This window comes from Marmota monax, unplaced genomic scaffold (assembly GCF_021218885.2).
Source record: "Marmota monax isolate L192 unplaced genomic scaffold, Marmota_monax_Labrador192_F-V1.1 WCK01_AAM20220418_F8-fsc00072, whole genome shotgun sequence".
Lineage (NCBI taxonomy): Eukaryota > Metazoa > Chordata > Mammalia > Rodentia > Sciuridae > Marmota > Marmota monax.
This window is the reverse complement of record NW_026692356.1, coordinates 9,254,432-9,270,089: the sequence shown is the minus strand read 5'-3', so window position 1 is coordinate 9,270,089 and position 15,658 is coordinate 9,254,432. Positions and strand designations below refer to the sequence as shown.

Sequence of the window (15,658 nt, the reverse complement as noted above, 5' to 3'; positions counted from 1 at the left end):
TGCAAAGATTCACCAGTGCTGCTGGAGAAATTCTCACCCTTGCTTCCCACTGGACAAATCCTCTGCCTAAACAGCCTTGCAGGTGGAGGGACAAGAAAAGGAAAGAGTAACCAGGGGCCTGGTTGAACTAGGCTTGATCATGCTGGTAAAAGTGATTTAATATTCATGAAGCTTTTGAACCAGTTCCTAGAATTTAAGAAATATCCAATAAATGAATAAATAAATCAGTTCCTGGATAATAAGAATAGAGAGACAGAGTCTGATTATATTTGCCTGCCTGTCATGGATCTATCTCAGTGTTCAGGCCCTGAGTGGCTACCTCAGCACTTTCTTCCATGGCTTATGGAATGTCCCTCCTGAAGATGAACAGCTCCCTAGGCCATGAGAAGAGAAGCAGTTTGAGTTCCTTGGAATGGGAGCTAAACTAAATGAGGATTTTAGGTCAGTTTGCCAAAAATTTGGTAAAAAACAATTTGTTGGATGGCAAATCTACCTATTATCCAGTTTAAAAAAAAAAAACAACAGTTTATGTAGAGTCAATTCACAAAACGACCAAGAAATTACATATATTTAACAGTTCTTCTTTAAGACATTTATACATTTTTAATATAGTAAATAAATTGATATTTTCCTCTTAAGAGCATATTTATTGGTTGTATATATCAAAGTAACATTCTTTTTTAAGAATATATTTTAATGTACTTATTAGAAAGATAGTATGGACATTCCTGTTAATATAGTCAATAAATATATTTACTAGATATAAGTTCTTAAGAATATAACTCCAATTACACCATTTTATATGAAAATTAATTATAACAATATTTTGAAAGTCCTTTAAAAAGTAACTTTCTATTTTGTCGACATTTAGTATTTTTGAATTGTTTCAACAAATTCTTGAGTAATAAATAAATCATTTATTATGTTTAGTGTATTTCTTATCAGTTGGTCTGGAATTATCAGCTTTTGAAGATTTATGGAATGTTTTAGATAATTGCTTTTCATTTTGGCTTGACAGTTTGTCATGGACTGTTTATGTTTTTTCAAAATCAGGCTCAAAGGGTCATATAATTTTATATTGACATAACATGTACTATCTTATTAGTAGGAACTAAAAATGAGTTTTAACAAATCTGACATCCATACATCAAATAATGCTGAGGAAAAATTCAGAGCAACTTATCAATATGGAATACTGAAATACTGGTACTGACAGAATTACAAAATGGGGTTTTGTATGATATTGGGGTTTTGACAAAAGAAAGATAAAATGCCTAAAAATTAGAAAAATGAAAATATAAAAACAAATGTCTGCATGGTGCAGTGGCATATATATCTGTAATCCCAGCAGCTCTGGAGGCTGAGACAGGAGGATTACAAGTTCAAAGATAGCCTCAGCAACTTAGTGAGGCCCTAAGCACTTAGCGAGATCCTGTCTCTAAATACAAAATAAAAAGGATTGGGCATGTGGTTCAGTGCAAGTGCCTCTGGGTTCAATCTCTGGTACCAAAAACATACAGACAAAAAAACACAAAAGAACAAATGTTGACAAAAAACAGACTTTTCATAAATGCTGAAATGCAGATTTCAATGATTAGAAATACAGAATTAATTGCTGGTGAATGAATATATTTACAATAAATCATTTAAAAATACATATGAGAAGAAAATATTGATGAATATGTCATAAGAAGAACTGATACAAATTGCGTATTCATCCAATTTGGCGTTGGGTGTATTCTTTCTTTTCTTTAGGGGCAGGGGTGGGTGCTGGGCTTGAACCTACAGCCTTGCACCACACAGTCTAAGCACCTGCTCTATCCCTGCGCTGTATGCCCAGCCCCATCCTTTCTTTCTGACTTGGCAGATTGGCCCCTGCGTGGTCGACCTGGTTTCTGCTGCCCCCATTTCAGAGCAGTGGTCTGAGAACTGTGGGAAGTGAAAGGCATTCTAGGGCTCTCTAGGGCTCTCTAGGACTCTCTAGGACTGGCTTAGTCCTGCCCCACTCTGAAGCTCCTTTTGGCTGATACAGAAGGGGCTCAGCATGAGGGTCTATGGCTGGGAAAGGGATTCTGATTTGTGAGGACATCCCAGAATCATTCTGATGTAGCTCTTTTCTCCTGGGAAGAAAGAATCTGGTCCTGTGGGTTCTCTTGTGCCACTTACCTTAATTTGATGCACGTCACCAGGGCACACACCACAAGCACTACAGAAAGTGTGACAGATGTAGAGATGATCACTGTAAAACAATAAAACTAAGCTTAAACCATATGAGAATCCCAGGATCGTGTTCATTGCTAAGAATTGGTAAACTCTTGGCAATTTACATTCTTACAGAGTGGTCTAAATGCCTTCCCATTAGCTTGCTGTTACTTGAGGGCCAAAATGCAATTTGATTTATTCCACATCTGGGCAAAAATGCAAGCATAGAAAAGGTGTTAGAAAAGAAATAACAGAAAATTAACATTAGTTATCATTATCACTTAAAAAAAGAAGTCATATAATTTTACTTATTTATTTATTTATAGCAGAGATGTTGTACTCAATGATGAACTATGTCCTCACATTGTCTAATAGGCTTGACATGCATTTACTGTCTGTGGAGAGGTTTATGGGAAAGGGCGAGTGGATAGAAATGATGGTTCTATTTTCACAATGTTTCTTCCTGTTTCGTTTTGAATAAAAATAAAAACTGCAGAATCCAGAGCAAGAGAGAGGAGGGCTCCTGGGTCAATGATAAAACAAAGCCATTGGAATTCAATGACCCAGGTCTTGAGCCTCTCTGTTTTGATTATAGCCAAGCAAAGTTAGTAAAGAAATGGAAGCCAGAACCATGGAAACACCTGCCAAGTTCTCTACCCTTTTGCTTCCTGTAGGGTGTGGATTGGAGAAAAAGGAAGAGAAGAGGGGAGGAAGGAGAGGGCGGAGAAGCTGGTGCTTATGCGGAAGGCCACTTAGGCCAGGGGCTCTCCCACTGACTTCGGCCCATGGTGCTGATCTAAGCTGGAGAAGGCAGCTGAGACAGCCAGAGCCCATGTTCAGTAAGGATGGAGAAGTTATTCCCTGGTAGCTCTTCAACAAGCCAGGCCCAGCACAGGGTAGCAGCGCCCACCACGCTGAGACCACAGTGCTGTGTGCCTGTGTCAGATGGAGATGATTTTGAAGGAGATCATCAACCATTGCTCCTGGGAAGGTGTTTCTTTTTCTTTCTCACTGCCTAGGCAACTCTGAGTGTCAGGTTCAGGGCTGGGAGAGTAGCTCAGTGGTAGAGTGCTTGCCTAGCACATGTGAGGCCCTGCATTCCATCCCTAGTACCACCAAAAAAAAAGAAAAAAGCGTTGGGTTTGAACAAGAAAATAAACACTTAATTGTTTGAGTTCAACCTTTAAAATTCCCAAACTGAAGTGACATTTGATTTGTAATGAGAAATCTGCATTTCATAGCAGCATGGGGCCATACCTGGTACAGAGTAGGAACTTAATTTATACTGAGGGTGAATGAGTGACATGACAGGAGCAGCCCCTGTCAAAGGCACAGTAACATTCTGAAAAATAAACCCTTCACTTCTAGTGTACTAAATGGGCATGGCTGTGTGAAGGCCGCTGTATTTTGCTTGCTAACCTCTTATTTTACAACCAGGACTCTTTAAGAATAGCTTCATTAGGGCCAGAGATGTGATATTGGAACAACTGAATAAATTTATTGACAAAAAGGGCTGCCAAGTGAGCCAGTATATGTTTAAGAGAATGGAGCTTTGAATCACATTTCTTAAATATTTATTAAAATGTGCAGCACTCAAATTTATTTATTCATTTGCCTACCCATTCAATATTTATTGAGCATCTGCTGTGGACCATTTTCTACTGAATTAAAAGAGCAATTCTTTAAAGCAATGATAATCATTCATTTAACTTATTTAAAAAAACAAAATTATGACAATGGTAGTATCAAAAGGTAGAGTAAAATGTCAATTTTTACTAAGCAACAATAATGGCCAAGCATTATTAATATTTTTCTACAGAGATGAGCTCAACTGATTGCTTACTCATGCAGAAATAACAGCGGCCCCAATGTCCAATAAGCATCTTGGCCATACGTAATGACTTCTCATTCACAGGGTGGCTGGGGTGGATGGCATATGACATACTTTGAAGGTACTGTTACTTAGAATTTTTAGAAAACTATCACAATTTTTATTTTAGTATCTCTTATTAGCAGATAAATTTAGCTCTCATTTTCATGCCTAGTGACCATGTACTCTTATGTTTAAGCAGCTTAAAGGAATTAAACCTTATTCATACATGAAAGACAGGTCTTTTTTTTATCTTTGTATTTTCACAGTTCCTCCCATAGAATTATCTTTGTTCATTGTAGGTGTTCAGTTAATGTTTATTATGTCATGTTTCAGACATTTGAGACAATTTTTGGTATTTTAACACAGTGAAAGTCCTAAACTGGAAAAAAATTTGATGACAGATTATAGCCTATAATCAAATAGTTTGTTCAAAGATCTACTTAGAAAATTTTGCATGTAGGATTTTATCCTATAGGTATACTCTCACCAAGAGGTTTACAATTGCTGTTCATAATATAACCAAAGTATACAAGTAATCACATGCCCAAAGAGCAAACTGGCTAAATAAGATGTAACAGATCCATAAGATGGAATATTCTATAGTTGCTAAAAGCATGAGGTGGGATTTATGTACTAATAGGGAAGGATCTCCAAGATATGCCATTAAGTGACAACTAGGGGCAGAACAGTAAAAAACAAACAACAAAAACCCAGCTGTCAGCATCAATTACTTTTTATGTACTTGTTTATATACAGCCTGTGTGGGAGGATGCACAGGTATCTATTTCCTTTCTGCAAGATTTTGAGTCAGAGATAGGATTTGATTTTTTTTTTTTTTTTTTTGCTGCAGATCCTATGTAACTTTTCATTTTTAGACCTTTTGCAAAATATTACCAATTTTTTAAAAAGTAAAAAATGTAAAGCTATGAACAAAGATTAATGTAGATTGTGATATTAGGAGAAAAATTAGGTTGGCTATTTACTGTTTTTTTTTTTTTTTTTTTTTTGTGGTACCAGAGATTGAACCTAGAGGTGCTTAACTACTGAGTCACATCCCTCTTTTATTTATTCTGAGACAGGGTCCCTCTGAATTTCTTAGTGCCTTACTAAGTTGCTGAGGCTGGCTTTGAAGTTGTGATCCTCCTGCCTCAGACTCCCAAGCCGATGGGATTGCAGGCATGTACCACCATGCCCAGGTACTGTTCTCCTCTTAAATCATGAACATATTTTTGTTTCCATATCCCTGTCACTAAATGCCACAATTTTTCTCTGAAAATATTCCCAAAGAGGCCTTCTAAAATGTCTTGCCTTGGCTTATGTCTTGATCCTTAAAAAAAAAAAAAAAAGAATTCTAAAAGCAATTAACTGCTAATATGCCCAATGCTTTTTTTTTTTTCCAGATGACACCTGACACAGGTAAAATGGGACCACCAAAAATGTGAACTTATGACTAGAAAATAGAAATAGTTTTTACCCATTTCAAATTACAGTTTTGTTACAGTTGTGTTGTTCTTTTTATTCCTTTGAAAGCTCATCAGACTCTTAAGTATTAGGTTTTTTCTTGCCATCTGCATCTGTCTCCCAGCCTCTTGGGTTTTTTTTGTTGTGTTTGCAGTGCTGGGGATGAAACCCAGCCCCTGGCAGGCTAGCGCTCTTCCACCAAGCTGCACACCCTGCTCTCTCCTTGCCCCTGGATCTCCCTTCTTTCTATTGTTCTCTCCTCTCTTTTCTGAGCTCTCTTCCATCTTCATCTTTTTCTTTCATTCTCACACTTTTTTTCTATTTTCCTCTTAGACTCACTTGCACATTCTTTTTCTTAGAGTCCTAATGCTGTGCGTCTAGGGTAAAAAGCCTTCTTTACTGAGAAATCTTGGTAGTCTCTCCGGACAGTGCACCATGCCCACCCTGGGAGACATCAAGGTAGGTTTTGACAAAGAATGACTTCATGTTAGTGGCAGCATCAGGCACTTGTGGCTTCCTAACAGGCCCTGGCATGAGTCTAGCCCTGCTGAGAACTAAGTAGCTGATCCACAAAGCCCTTGGTGCATCAGTTCCTTCAACATCAGTAGCTTGACAGTGAGAAACCATCACTATTAAGAAAAACAGTTATATCACATGAGGAATGCCATGAATGTCCCCATCAGATAATGGAGACATTTCTGAGAGGGAAAGGGGAAGCCTCCAGTGAACATGCTGGGACAGTGGCATGGGCCGTCCAGGACAAGGACTCTTCAACACTCTGTGTCTGCGATCACCCTGGTCATAAATATGCTGGTCAAAGGACAGTGCTTACCAGTGGTCTCTCTGGAGCTGTATGAAGAAGCATCTGCAGAGAAGAGAGAACAGCTCAGTCAGGGTAAAGGTACTAGTGTATCATGAAGCTGGAGAAATAAGGGACAACTGAGCTACCATCTTAGACCCTTAGGAGACTCATAGCTGGCATAACCAAACTCTTCTTAGCAAAGAACAAGCAGGGTAAATTGACTGAGGTGCTGGACCATGCCTAAGAGTCAGACATACCTTCCAGAAGGGCCCTCCTGTGGTGGAGAGTGCATACGGCATTTAGAGTCCTAGTCCAGGCTCTGCAGTGCTGGCTAGTAAGGTTAGCATGTCAAATCTGGGAGGGGGATTTCATTTTCAGCTGTCCCAACTGGACCAAGCCAGGTGGAACATCAAAAACAGAGACCAGGCAAGGGGCCTGTGGGAGGCAGAGGGCAGGAGGGCAGCTCCATGAGTCACAGCTCGAGATTGAAAAAAGCCATGCAGTTATCTTGGGCCAGGTCTCAACCCAAGTCTCAGAAGCAGCACCTGAGGAACTGGCCTCTCATGCAAAGCTAATGCTAACCTGGTGTCTCGTGGGAGTTTGAGGGTGTAAGTTCCAAGGTCTTTGCTGTAGTCTGGGATGGGGCTTGGGAGAACTCATGGCTGCCTACACTTGTGGTTCCTGAGGAGGTTGGTTGGGGTGGCATCGACTGGGAGCCTGGTACCATAGCTGTCTCTGTGGCCACTGTGGTGTCTGACTTGGGAGATAAAACTGCTGGCTCTGTAGGAAATTCCAAGACAGAACATAAATAAAGACTAGTGTCTTCTCAGCTCCAGCAGAGGGTGGACCTAAAGACCTACTTTGATGAACCCACCATGGCAGCCCATTCACTCCCAGCAAACTGTCCTTTAAGTGGGCAACATATCCTCCATTTGAGCCATGGGATCTGTGATAACTCTAAAAAATACAGTTATTTACTGTGGTGCATAGAAAGAAAAGATCCCTCAGAGTTGAGTACCTTCAGCTGTTTCCTAGAAAAGCTCATGAAATACTGATAGACTTGGCTCCAAAACACAAGTAGAGCTGTATTTGCTGAAGGCATCTGGGATGCTGATTATCTTTTTTCATCATGCTCTACATGCACAGTTGTGGCCTGAGTTCCCATTCTTTCCCAGCCACACACATTGTGAGAAGTCCTCATACCCTCCAATCTTTTGTCACTACCTCATGTGCACCTAACCCTACCCAAGCTGCCCACACTCTAGGTGCCCTGCAGATCGAGACCCAGGAGCATTCACATCCAATCACCCACAGTCACATAATCTGTGTTAAAGGTTTCTCTTACATCTAAGGTTTGTCTCAGCAACAGCTATCTGACCAAGTGTTGGGGGCATGGAGGCAGGACTGGGAAAGGTTACTTGGTCATTCTTATCTCTCTGGTGAACTGTGTGTGATTCAGATCAAAGGAGTTTGGGAATTACCCTCAACATAAATAGAGCCAATACTTCAACCCCTTACTTTTGTTTGCAAGCAACCCATTACAAGGAGGAAGCCTCCCTTCAGCCTCTCTGTCCTGCTTTGAGCAGTGTTCCTCAACTTTGGCTATCCAAGAACTACATGGTTCTTGTTCTATAGCCTCTGACTCCAAATCATTCCCTGGACCATGTGGAGTTTCTTGGTATTCTCACTGTGCCTCCAAGGCTGAGAACCAAAGCTCTGGGAAGGTGTGCCTGAAGAGAACAGAATGAATGAAAAGAAAGATGACCACATCTGGCGGGAAGGAAGGAAGAAGGAGCCAGGAAAAGTCACAGACTGAATGATTTGGCCCTAAAAAAAAAAAAAAAAAAAAGAGTTAAATATAAAATAAGGGTGCCATGGGACATGAGGCATATTAGCCAAGATATTTAGCTTCCAATGTTTCCAATTGAGAAATTGTTGAGGAAATTGGGCTAAAAGATTACCCAAGACTCAGTTAAAATACAGAACATTGGTGGTTTCATGCAGTGCTTCTATATTAGAGCACCATTGTTAATTTGGTGATGCTTAGGACCAAGGGGTGACAACTCTTCCTGGGTCCCTCACATTGCTACACATCTTGCAAACAAGGGCCTGATAGACCTTTCTCTGGACTATCTGCGCAAGGACACATATATTGCAAGTACCTTTGAAGACAGAGACAGTGCCTCTTTCTAGGAAAGGGCAGACATATTTGCTGCCAATTATAAAACATTCAGGTTCCCTGAGCTCAGCCTTCCTCCCAGACAGTGCAGCCTGCTGAACAATGCAGGCATATATTCAGGCCCATCGATGTTGCCCTGTGAGCCTGGGAGTCAAGGGATTGTTGCTAACATGCTGATACTCTTGCTACTTGTGCACCATGTGAAAAAGTTATTTGTTTACCCTACAAGAATGTCAGCACCCATGACAAAGTGGCAGACTAACAAACAAGTGAGGTAAAATTTCAGACTGTTTCCAATTCTTGACAATGATAAATGTGTACAACTAAATGTGATTTGGCATATTAATAGTGGATTCTAAATACTATTATTTATGTACATATGAAATCTAGATCTCAAGCCATTTTGACTTAAACAATTAAGCCATTATAAGTCTTACTTTTTATTTTACTAAAATTTTGCTCTATTGCTGAAGTTGTCGCTGGAACATCATCAGAGGTCAATGAATCTGCAGGATTGGTGGAGAAGGAGGGATCTAGATGGTAGTTCTTAAAAATTTCCATTTATTCCTACCTTTTCCAGAAGGGGAGGGACTCTCTGGCTGTGGGGTCACCCTTGCCGTCACTACTGTGGAGTGTGGCACTGGCCTTTGGTGAGTCAGGGAGGGGTCTCCTAGAGAGAGGACAACCACATGGCATTTATGATCCTGAGCATAGGCACTAAGGTGGCATCAGAACTGGATATAAATAAAAGATCAATACATAAATTTACAATGGAAATAGCTGGCTTCTTAGGACAGGTTAGAAGCACAGAAAGGAAACAGTGTTTCCCAACCCAAATGCAAAGACAGATTACAAACAATTTTTCTAGCATTTCCAAAAAAAGACTGCACAGGTGAAACATCAAATTTATTTTTGGTTGGAATACATCTGATATCAACTGAGGTTTATAATCCTGGTTTTCCCACAGGAAAATGAATGATTAAAATAGATTCCATTTGCCTAACAGAAAAAAAAATCATCCAAAGCATAAGGGGTTGGGAAACACAATGAACAGAGTTGCTAGTGGTAAAGGTTTGTGAGGGAGGAACCTTTGGTCCAGAGGAAACCTAAAGATGCCTCTAATCTGTGGGCTCTAAAATTCTGGTTCAAAATTCTTTGTTTCCTTTCCCCTCTTGGCCCTGTTCAGAGCCTCAGTTCTTCTCCATCCTACTCATTCACCCAAAGATGTGGAGCTTTGAGTCAACATAATTTTCCCAACACTGAAAAAGCCCTGATTTTTCCACTTCTGGCTCCACAGACACTGCTTGTCCCTGGCCACCCTGGGTTTTTCCCTTCAACTGTACCCAGTGCTGTGGAGTGCTGTGTTCTCCAGTCCTGCAGTTCTTGAAACTAGTGGTAGGATTCCCTCCTTCCCTTCTCTTGACATCTGTATAACTCATTCTGAGCAGCTGGAAAGGGAGGGGGGTAACCTAACACTACAAATCCAGCAAGAAAGTGTAGCTCTTCTGGGAGTTTCCAACAGAGAGAATTCGCTATAGGAGCCCAACTTCCCATCCTTTGTCCCAGAGAGGAGTCAGACATCTACACAGATGCTCTATGAGAATGTATCCAGCTGCTGCTGGGCAGCAGTGAGCATGTCATGAATGTTTATTAAATCAGAATTCTCTTGGAAGACCTGAGTTAACTTTTATTTTCCCAGAGTAATAAGGGGAGCAGAACAGGACTTAAGTATTTCTGGAAATAACACTGAATGGCTTAGTTTCCACTCCAAAATTATTTGGCTTCCTCTGGGATGGCAGTTCAGTAGTGGATAGGTAATTTTTATTTTATTTTATTTTTTAATTCTTGCAACTTCCTCATCTCCTTGCTCATGAGCATTGGCTGGACACCAAATATGGTGACTAGGCCAAGAAAAACTCTGCCGTGTGGGCCTACTCCAGCCCACTGGGTTGGATACTAACCATCAAGAACTCAAAAGAGTTCAGCTTCTCATGAGAAATCCAAAAAGCTCTCCAGCTAGCAAGCACACCCTTGTTAGGGGTGAGATTGAGAATCAGAATCAGCCAATTCTCTTGCTGATTTCACAACCCACATGGATAGTAGTAATAGCTCATATTTACCAGGCTCCTTTTAATCCTCCTACAACCCACAGTGTTGACACCAGGTTCATTTTCTAGATGACCAACCAGGGTTCCAAGAGGCTAAAGGCCTTGCCAGAGGCCTCAACGTGGTAAGCAGCACAACCAGTATTTGAACCCCAAATTCTGTGACCCCCAACACCGTGTATCTCCATCTCTGGGAGATGCTGCTCAGCCTCGCATAGGCGTATTTAGCCTTAGACCCCAATATGGATGGATCTCTCTGCCCAGAGACCGGCTCGCCCGATTCCCACAATGCCGCTGTGCTCTGTGTTAAGCCTGGGCAGAAGGGGTGGGGACAGTCCAGGGACTGGCTACTTACTGATGCACTTGAGACTGGGCGTGGTCCAGTGGGCGGTGTTCGTGGTCTTGTTCAACACACACTCCGTGAGGCTGGATGTTCCCGCCTTCCGCTTGAAACCAGAGTTACAAACGTACCGCTCCCTGGAGTTCAAGGTGTAACTCTTGACCCGGATGTCTGCATGTTCTACAGACATGGGGGTAGGGCACGTGGTGCCTGTGAAAGTGCACAAGAGGGGAGAGATGAAGAGACCTGGGCATGTTAGGAGGCATTCTCCAGGGAACTTGCAGGCAGCGGGAAGTGATTGTATAGCCAGGGTTCACTTATCCAGGAGGCCCCTCCAAGCATGTGGAAAGTGATCAGGAAGGTCTCCCCTTGTCCAAGGCCTGCCAGGAACTTGTCTTAAATGTCAGTCATCCAGACAGCCAGAGATAGGGGAGTCATCCCCATGGCCCACCCCTCCATTTTCCACCTGTTTCCAGCCCTGGCTTGCTCTCAATCTGGACCAAGCCTCTGAGCTCATTTGGTGACGTCACATTTTACTGATTTGAGGGTCAACAAATAACCTTCACAGGCTTTCCCCGTATCTCCTCCCCTGCCCCCTCAACACAAGCAATTGGTCCATTTCCACAGGGCAGCCAGAATAATCCTTAGAGATGAATATTTGATAGCTTCACTCCTCCCTGGCTGTGTAGTTGCACCCCCCCCCCTCCACAGAAAATCGTAATTAAGCTTCTCCAGAGTCCCTCACCATAACTGTTCTTAGACTATTAGCAAGAATTTCTGCAAGAGTTGTCAGGTGGGAAGTGTGTTTATAGAAGCAGACTGAGAGAAGGGAGACTAACTCAAGGCCTCTAGCCAAGCCCTGCCTTCACAGGGCTTCAAAAAAAAAAAAAGCAATCCGATCCCAGGGAAAGTCCTTTACAATCCAAAAGATAAGAGTGAATGGTGCAAATTAGGTTCCTTAGGTTCCTGGAAAACCAGCTGCAGGAGGGGGGAGGGGGGAGGGGCAGAGACTACACAGGATTCTCCTTTTCCCAGGCACAGAATTCACACACTGAGTGTGTCCTTGAGTTATTTTTGTATTCAGACCTGGGTTGGGTACCCATTACAGTAGAGAAAACCTACTTTTATGTGGACTTCTGCAGATGGTGAGCCTCTGAGCCCCTCCCCCTACACACTGCATATAAAGTTCTAAAAATTTCTGGACTTGGGGTTCAGAGGGACAAATTAATTTACGCAAAAGCTGCCTCTGGACCTGGTTGCAGTCAGCAAACCTGATTCCTGCTAATTCCTCTGTGCCCAGCCTCATCTGTCCTACAACAACTGCCTGCTGCTCTTAAGAATAAAAACATAAAAACTGTAGGCTTTTCTTCAATGTATGTTTTTGGCATCTTTGTCTAGTATGAGATAACTGTATTTATGTGGGTTTGTCTCTGTGTCTTCTATTCTGTACCATTGGTCTACATGTCTGTTTTGGTGCTAATACCATGCCATTTTTGTTACTGTATTATAGTTTAAGATCTGGTATTGTGATGCCTCCTGCTTCATTCACTCTTCTTGCTAAGGATTGCTTTGGCTATTCTGGGTCTCTTATTTTTCCAATGAATTTCATGATTGCTTTTTCTATTTCTATAAGAAATGATGATAGGATTTTAACTGGAATCATGTTGAATCTGTATAGTGCTTTGGGTAGTATGGTCATTTTGACAATATTAATTTTGCTATCTAAGAGCATGGGATATCTTTCCATCTTCTAAAGTCTTCTTCAATTTCTTTCTTTAGTGTTCTGCAGTTTTCATAGTAGAGGTCTTTCACCTCTTTTGTTGATTCCCAAGGGTTTTTTTTTTTTTTTTTTTTTTTTTGAGGTTACTGTGAATGGGGTGGTTTTACTAATATCTCTTTCAGAGGATTCATCACTGATGTATAGAAATGCATAGAAACGGATAGAAATGATTTATAGGTATTGATTTTATATCCTGCTACTTTGCTGAATTCATTAATTAATTCTAGAAGTTTTCTGGTGGAGTTTTTTTGGATCCTCTAGGTATAGATTCATGTCGTCAGCAAATAATGATAGTTTGAGTTCTTCCTTTCCTATTTATATCCCTTTAATTTCTTTCTTCTGTCTAATTGCTCTGGCTGGAGTTTCAAGGACTATGTTGAATAGAAGTGGCGAAAGAGGGCTTCCCTGTCTGTTCCAGTTTTTATAGGGAATGCTTCCAATTTTTCTCCATTTAGAATGATATGGGGTTTAGCATTAAGAATTCTCAAGGCTCTGTTCCTACTATCCCTAGTTTTTCTAGTGCTTTGAACATGAAAAGGTGCTGTATTTTGTCAAATGCTTTTGGAGAAAAGATAGCCTCTTCAACAAATGGTGCTGGGAGAACTGGAAATCCATATGCAGCAAAATGAAACTAAACCCCTATCTCTCACCATGCATAAAACTCAACTCAAATGGATCAAGGACCTAGGAATTAGATCAGAGATCCTGCGCCTAATAGAGGAAAAAGCAGGTCCAAATCTTCATCACATCAGATTAGGCCCCGACTTCCTTAACAAGACTCCTAAAGTGCAGGAAATAAAATCAAGAATAAATGGGATGGACTCAAACTAAAAAGCTCTTCTCAGCAAAAGAAGCAATACTGAGGTGAAGAGAGAGCCTATATTTTGGGAGCAAACTTTTGCCATATGCACGTCAAATAGAGCATTAATCTTCAGTATATATGAAGAACTCAAAAAACTTAACACCAAAAAAACAAACAGCCCAATCAATAAATGGGCTAAGGAGCTGAACAGACACTTCTCAGAAGAAGATATATATTCAATCAACAAATATATGAAAAAATGTTCAACATTTCTAGTATTTAGAGAAATGCAAATCAAAACTACACTAAGATTCCATCTCACTCCTGTCAGAATGGCACTTCCATTTTGGGGGTGCCATATTTGTTGTTGACTTTTGGCTGTTGTACTTTTCTTCCTTCTTTCTTTCTCTCTCTCCCACCAATTCTCCGGGTAGTACCTTGTTGGAATCCCTTAAAAATCAAGAATACAAGCAACAATAAATGTTGGTGAGGATGTGGGGAAAAAGCACACTCATACATTGCTGGTGGGACTGCAAATTGGTGCAACCACTGTGGAAAGCAGTATGGAGATTCCTTAGAAAACTTGGAATGGAACCACCATTTGACACAGCTACCCCACTCCTTGGTCTATACCCAAAGGACTTAAAATCAGCATACTATAGTGACACAGTCACAGCAATGTTTATAGCAGCTCAATTCACAATAGTTAAACTGTGGAAGAAACCTAATGCCCTTCAATAGATGAATGGATAAAAAAAAATGTGGTATATATACACAATGGGATATTACTCAGCATTAAAAGAGAATAAAATTATGGTATTTACAGGTAAATGGATGGTGTTGGAGAATATCATGCTAAGTGAAGTAAGCCAATCCCCAAAACCAAAGGCCAAATGTTCTATCTGATAAGTGGATGCTGATCCATAATTGGGGGGACATGGGAAAAAGGAGGAATTTTAATGGGGCAAAGGGGAGGCAGGGTGGGGAGTGGGTATAGGGGTAGGAAGGATGGTGGAATGAGATGGACATCATTACCCTAGGTATATATATGACTGCACATACGGTATGATGCTACATCATGTACAACCATAGAAATGTAAAGTTGTACTGTAATTGTGTACAAAAAAAAAAAAGAAAGAAAAGAAAGAAAGAAAGAAAGAAAGAAAGAAAGAAAAACTGTAGACTGAGGATGTGGCTTAGTGGTAAAGTGTTTGCCTAGCATGTGTGAAGCCCTGGGTTCATCCCCAGCACTGCAAATAACAAACAAAACCCTGCAATCCCTTAAGAAGTCCTAAGGCTCTGTCAGATCCAGCCCTGTCTGCCTCTCTAGCTCTCTTTGCCCTGGTCACACCAGCCTTTGCTTTCCCTGTGCCACTCACTCCCCCCACCCCAGCCCACCACCTGCTCTTGGCCACCTGTCTCTACCATCCTTCCTGGCTGACTGCAACTGCACCTCCTCAGTAAAACCTTCATTCACCTCCTATGCTTCTGTGTTCTTTCCTTCTATAGACTTTTCCACAGTTTATATGTAAGATGTAAAGATTATATAATTAATACACATCTTGCCATCTGCACCACTCTGAGCTATGTGAGGGTAGGGGTTCTGTTTGTTTTGCTCAACATTATATTTCTGAGCCTAGTATAGAAGCTGAAAATAGTAGGTACACAAGAAAATTTGCTTAGCAGGGCATGGTGGTGAATACCTGTAATCCTAGCTACTTAGGAGATTGAGGCAAGAGATCACATATTTGAGGCCAGCCTTGGCAACTTAGGAGAACCTATCTCAAAATAAAAAATGAAAAAGGGCTAGGGATGCATCTCAGTGATAAAGGGCCCCTGGGTTCAATCTCCAGTACTGGGGAAAAAAAAATCAAACAAACAAACTTGTTTTAAAAATGAATGAATGAGGGCTGGGGATGTGGCTCAAGCGGTAGCGCGCTCGCCTGGCATGCGTGCGGCCCAGGTTCCATCCTCAGCACCACATACAGACAAAGATGTTGTGTCCACCAAAAACTAAATAAATAAATAAATATTAAAATTCTCTCTCTCTCTTTTAAAAAAAAAAAAAAGAGAGAGAGACAGGGACTTGCTAAGTTGCTGAGGCTGGCTTTGAA

General features: G+C 41.1%; 1 protein-coding gene across 7 annotated transcripts in view; it reads right to left on the bottom strand.

Moving 5' to 3' along the window:
* Window positions 1-15,658, bottom strand: part of Il15ra (interleukin 15 receptor subunit alpha) — a 41,078-nt gene that overhangs the window by 1,560 nt on the left and 23,860 nt on the right. For 5 of the 7 annotated variants that reach the window (XM_046442390.2, XM_046442387.2, XM_046442389.2 and 2 more), the window contains exons 2-6: window positions 10,978-11,172; window positions 9,089-9,187; window positions 6,921-7,118; window positions 6,369-6,401; window positions 2,167-2,239 (exon numbers count right to left, since the gene is read on the bottom strand). In XM_046442390.2, coding sequence (XP_046298346.1) covers window positions 2,167-2,239; window positions 6,369-6,401; window positions 6,921-7,118; window positions 9,089-9,187; window positions 10,978-11,152 — 578 coding nt within the window. In that variant the 5' untranslated portion in view covers window positions 11,153-11,172. The remainder of the gene's footprint in view (window positions 1-2,166; window positions 2,240-6,368; window positions 6,402-6,920; window positions 7,119-9,088; window positions 9,188-10,977; window positions 11,173-15,658) is intronic. The other 2 variants (XM_058578660.1, XM_058578662.1) reach the window with 2 other exon arrangements.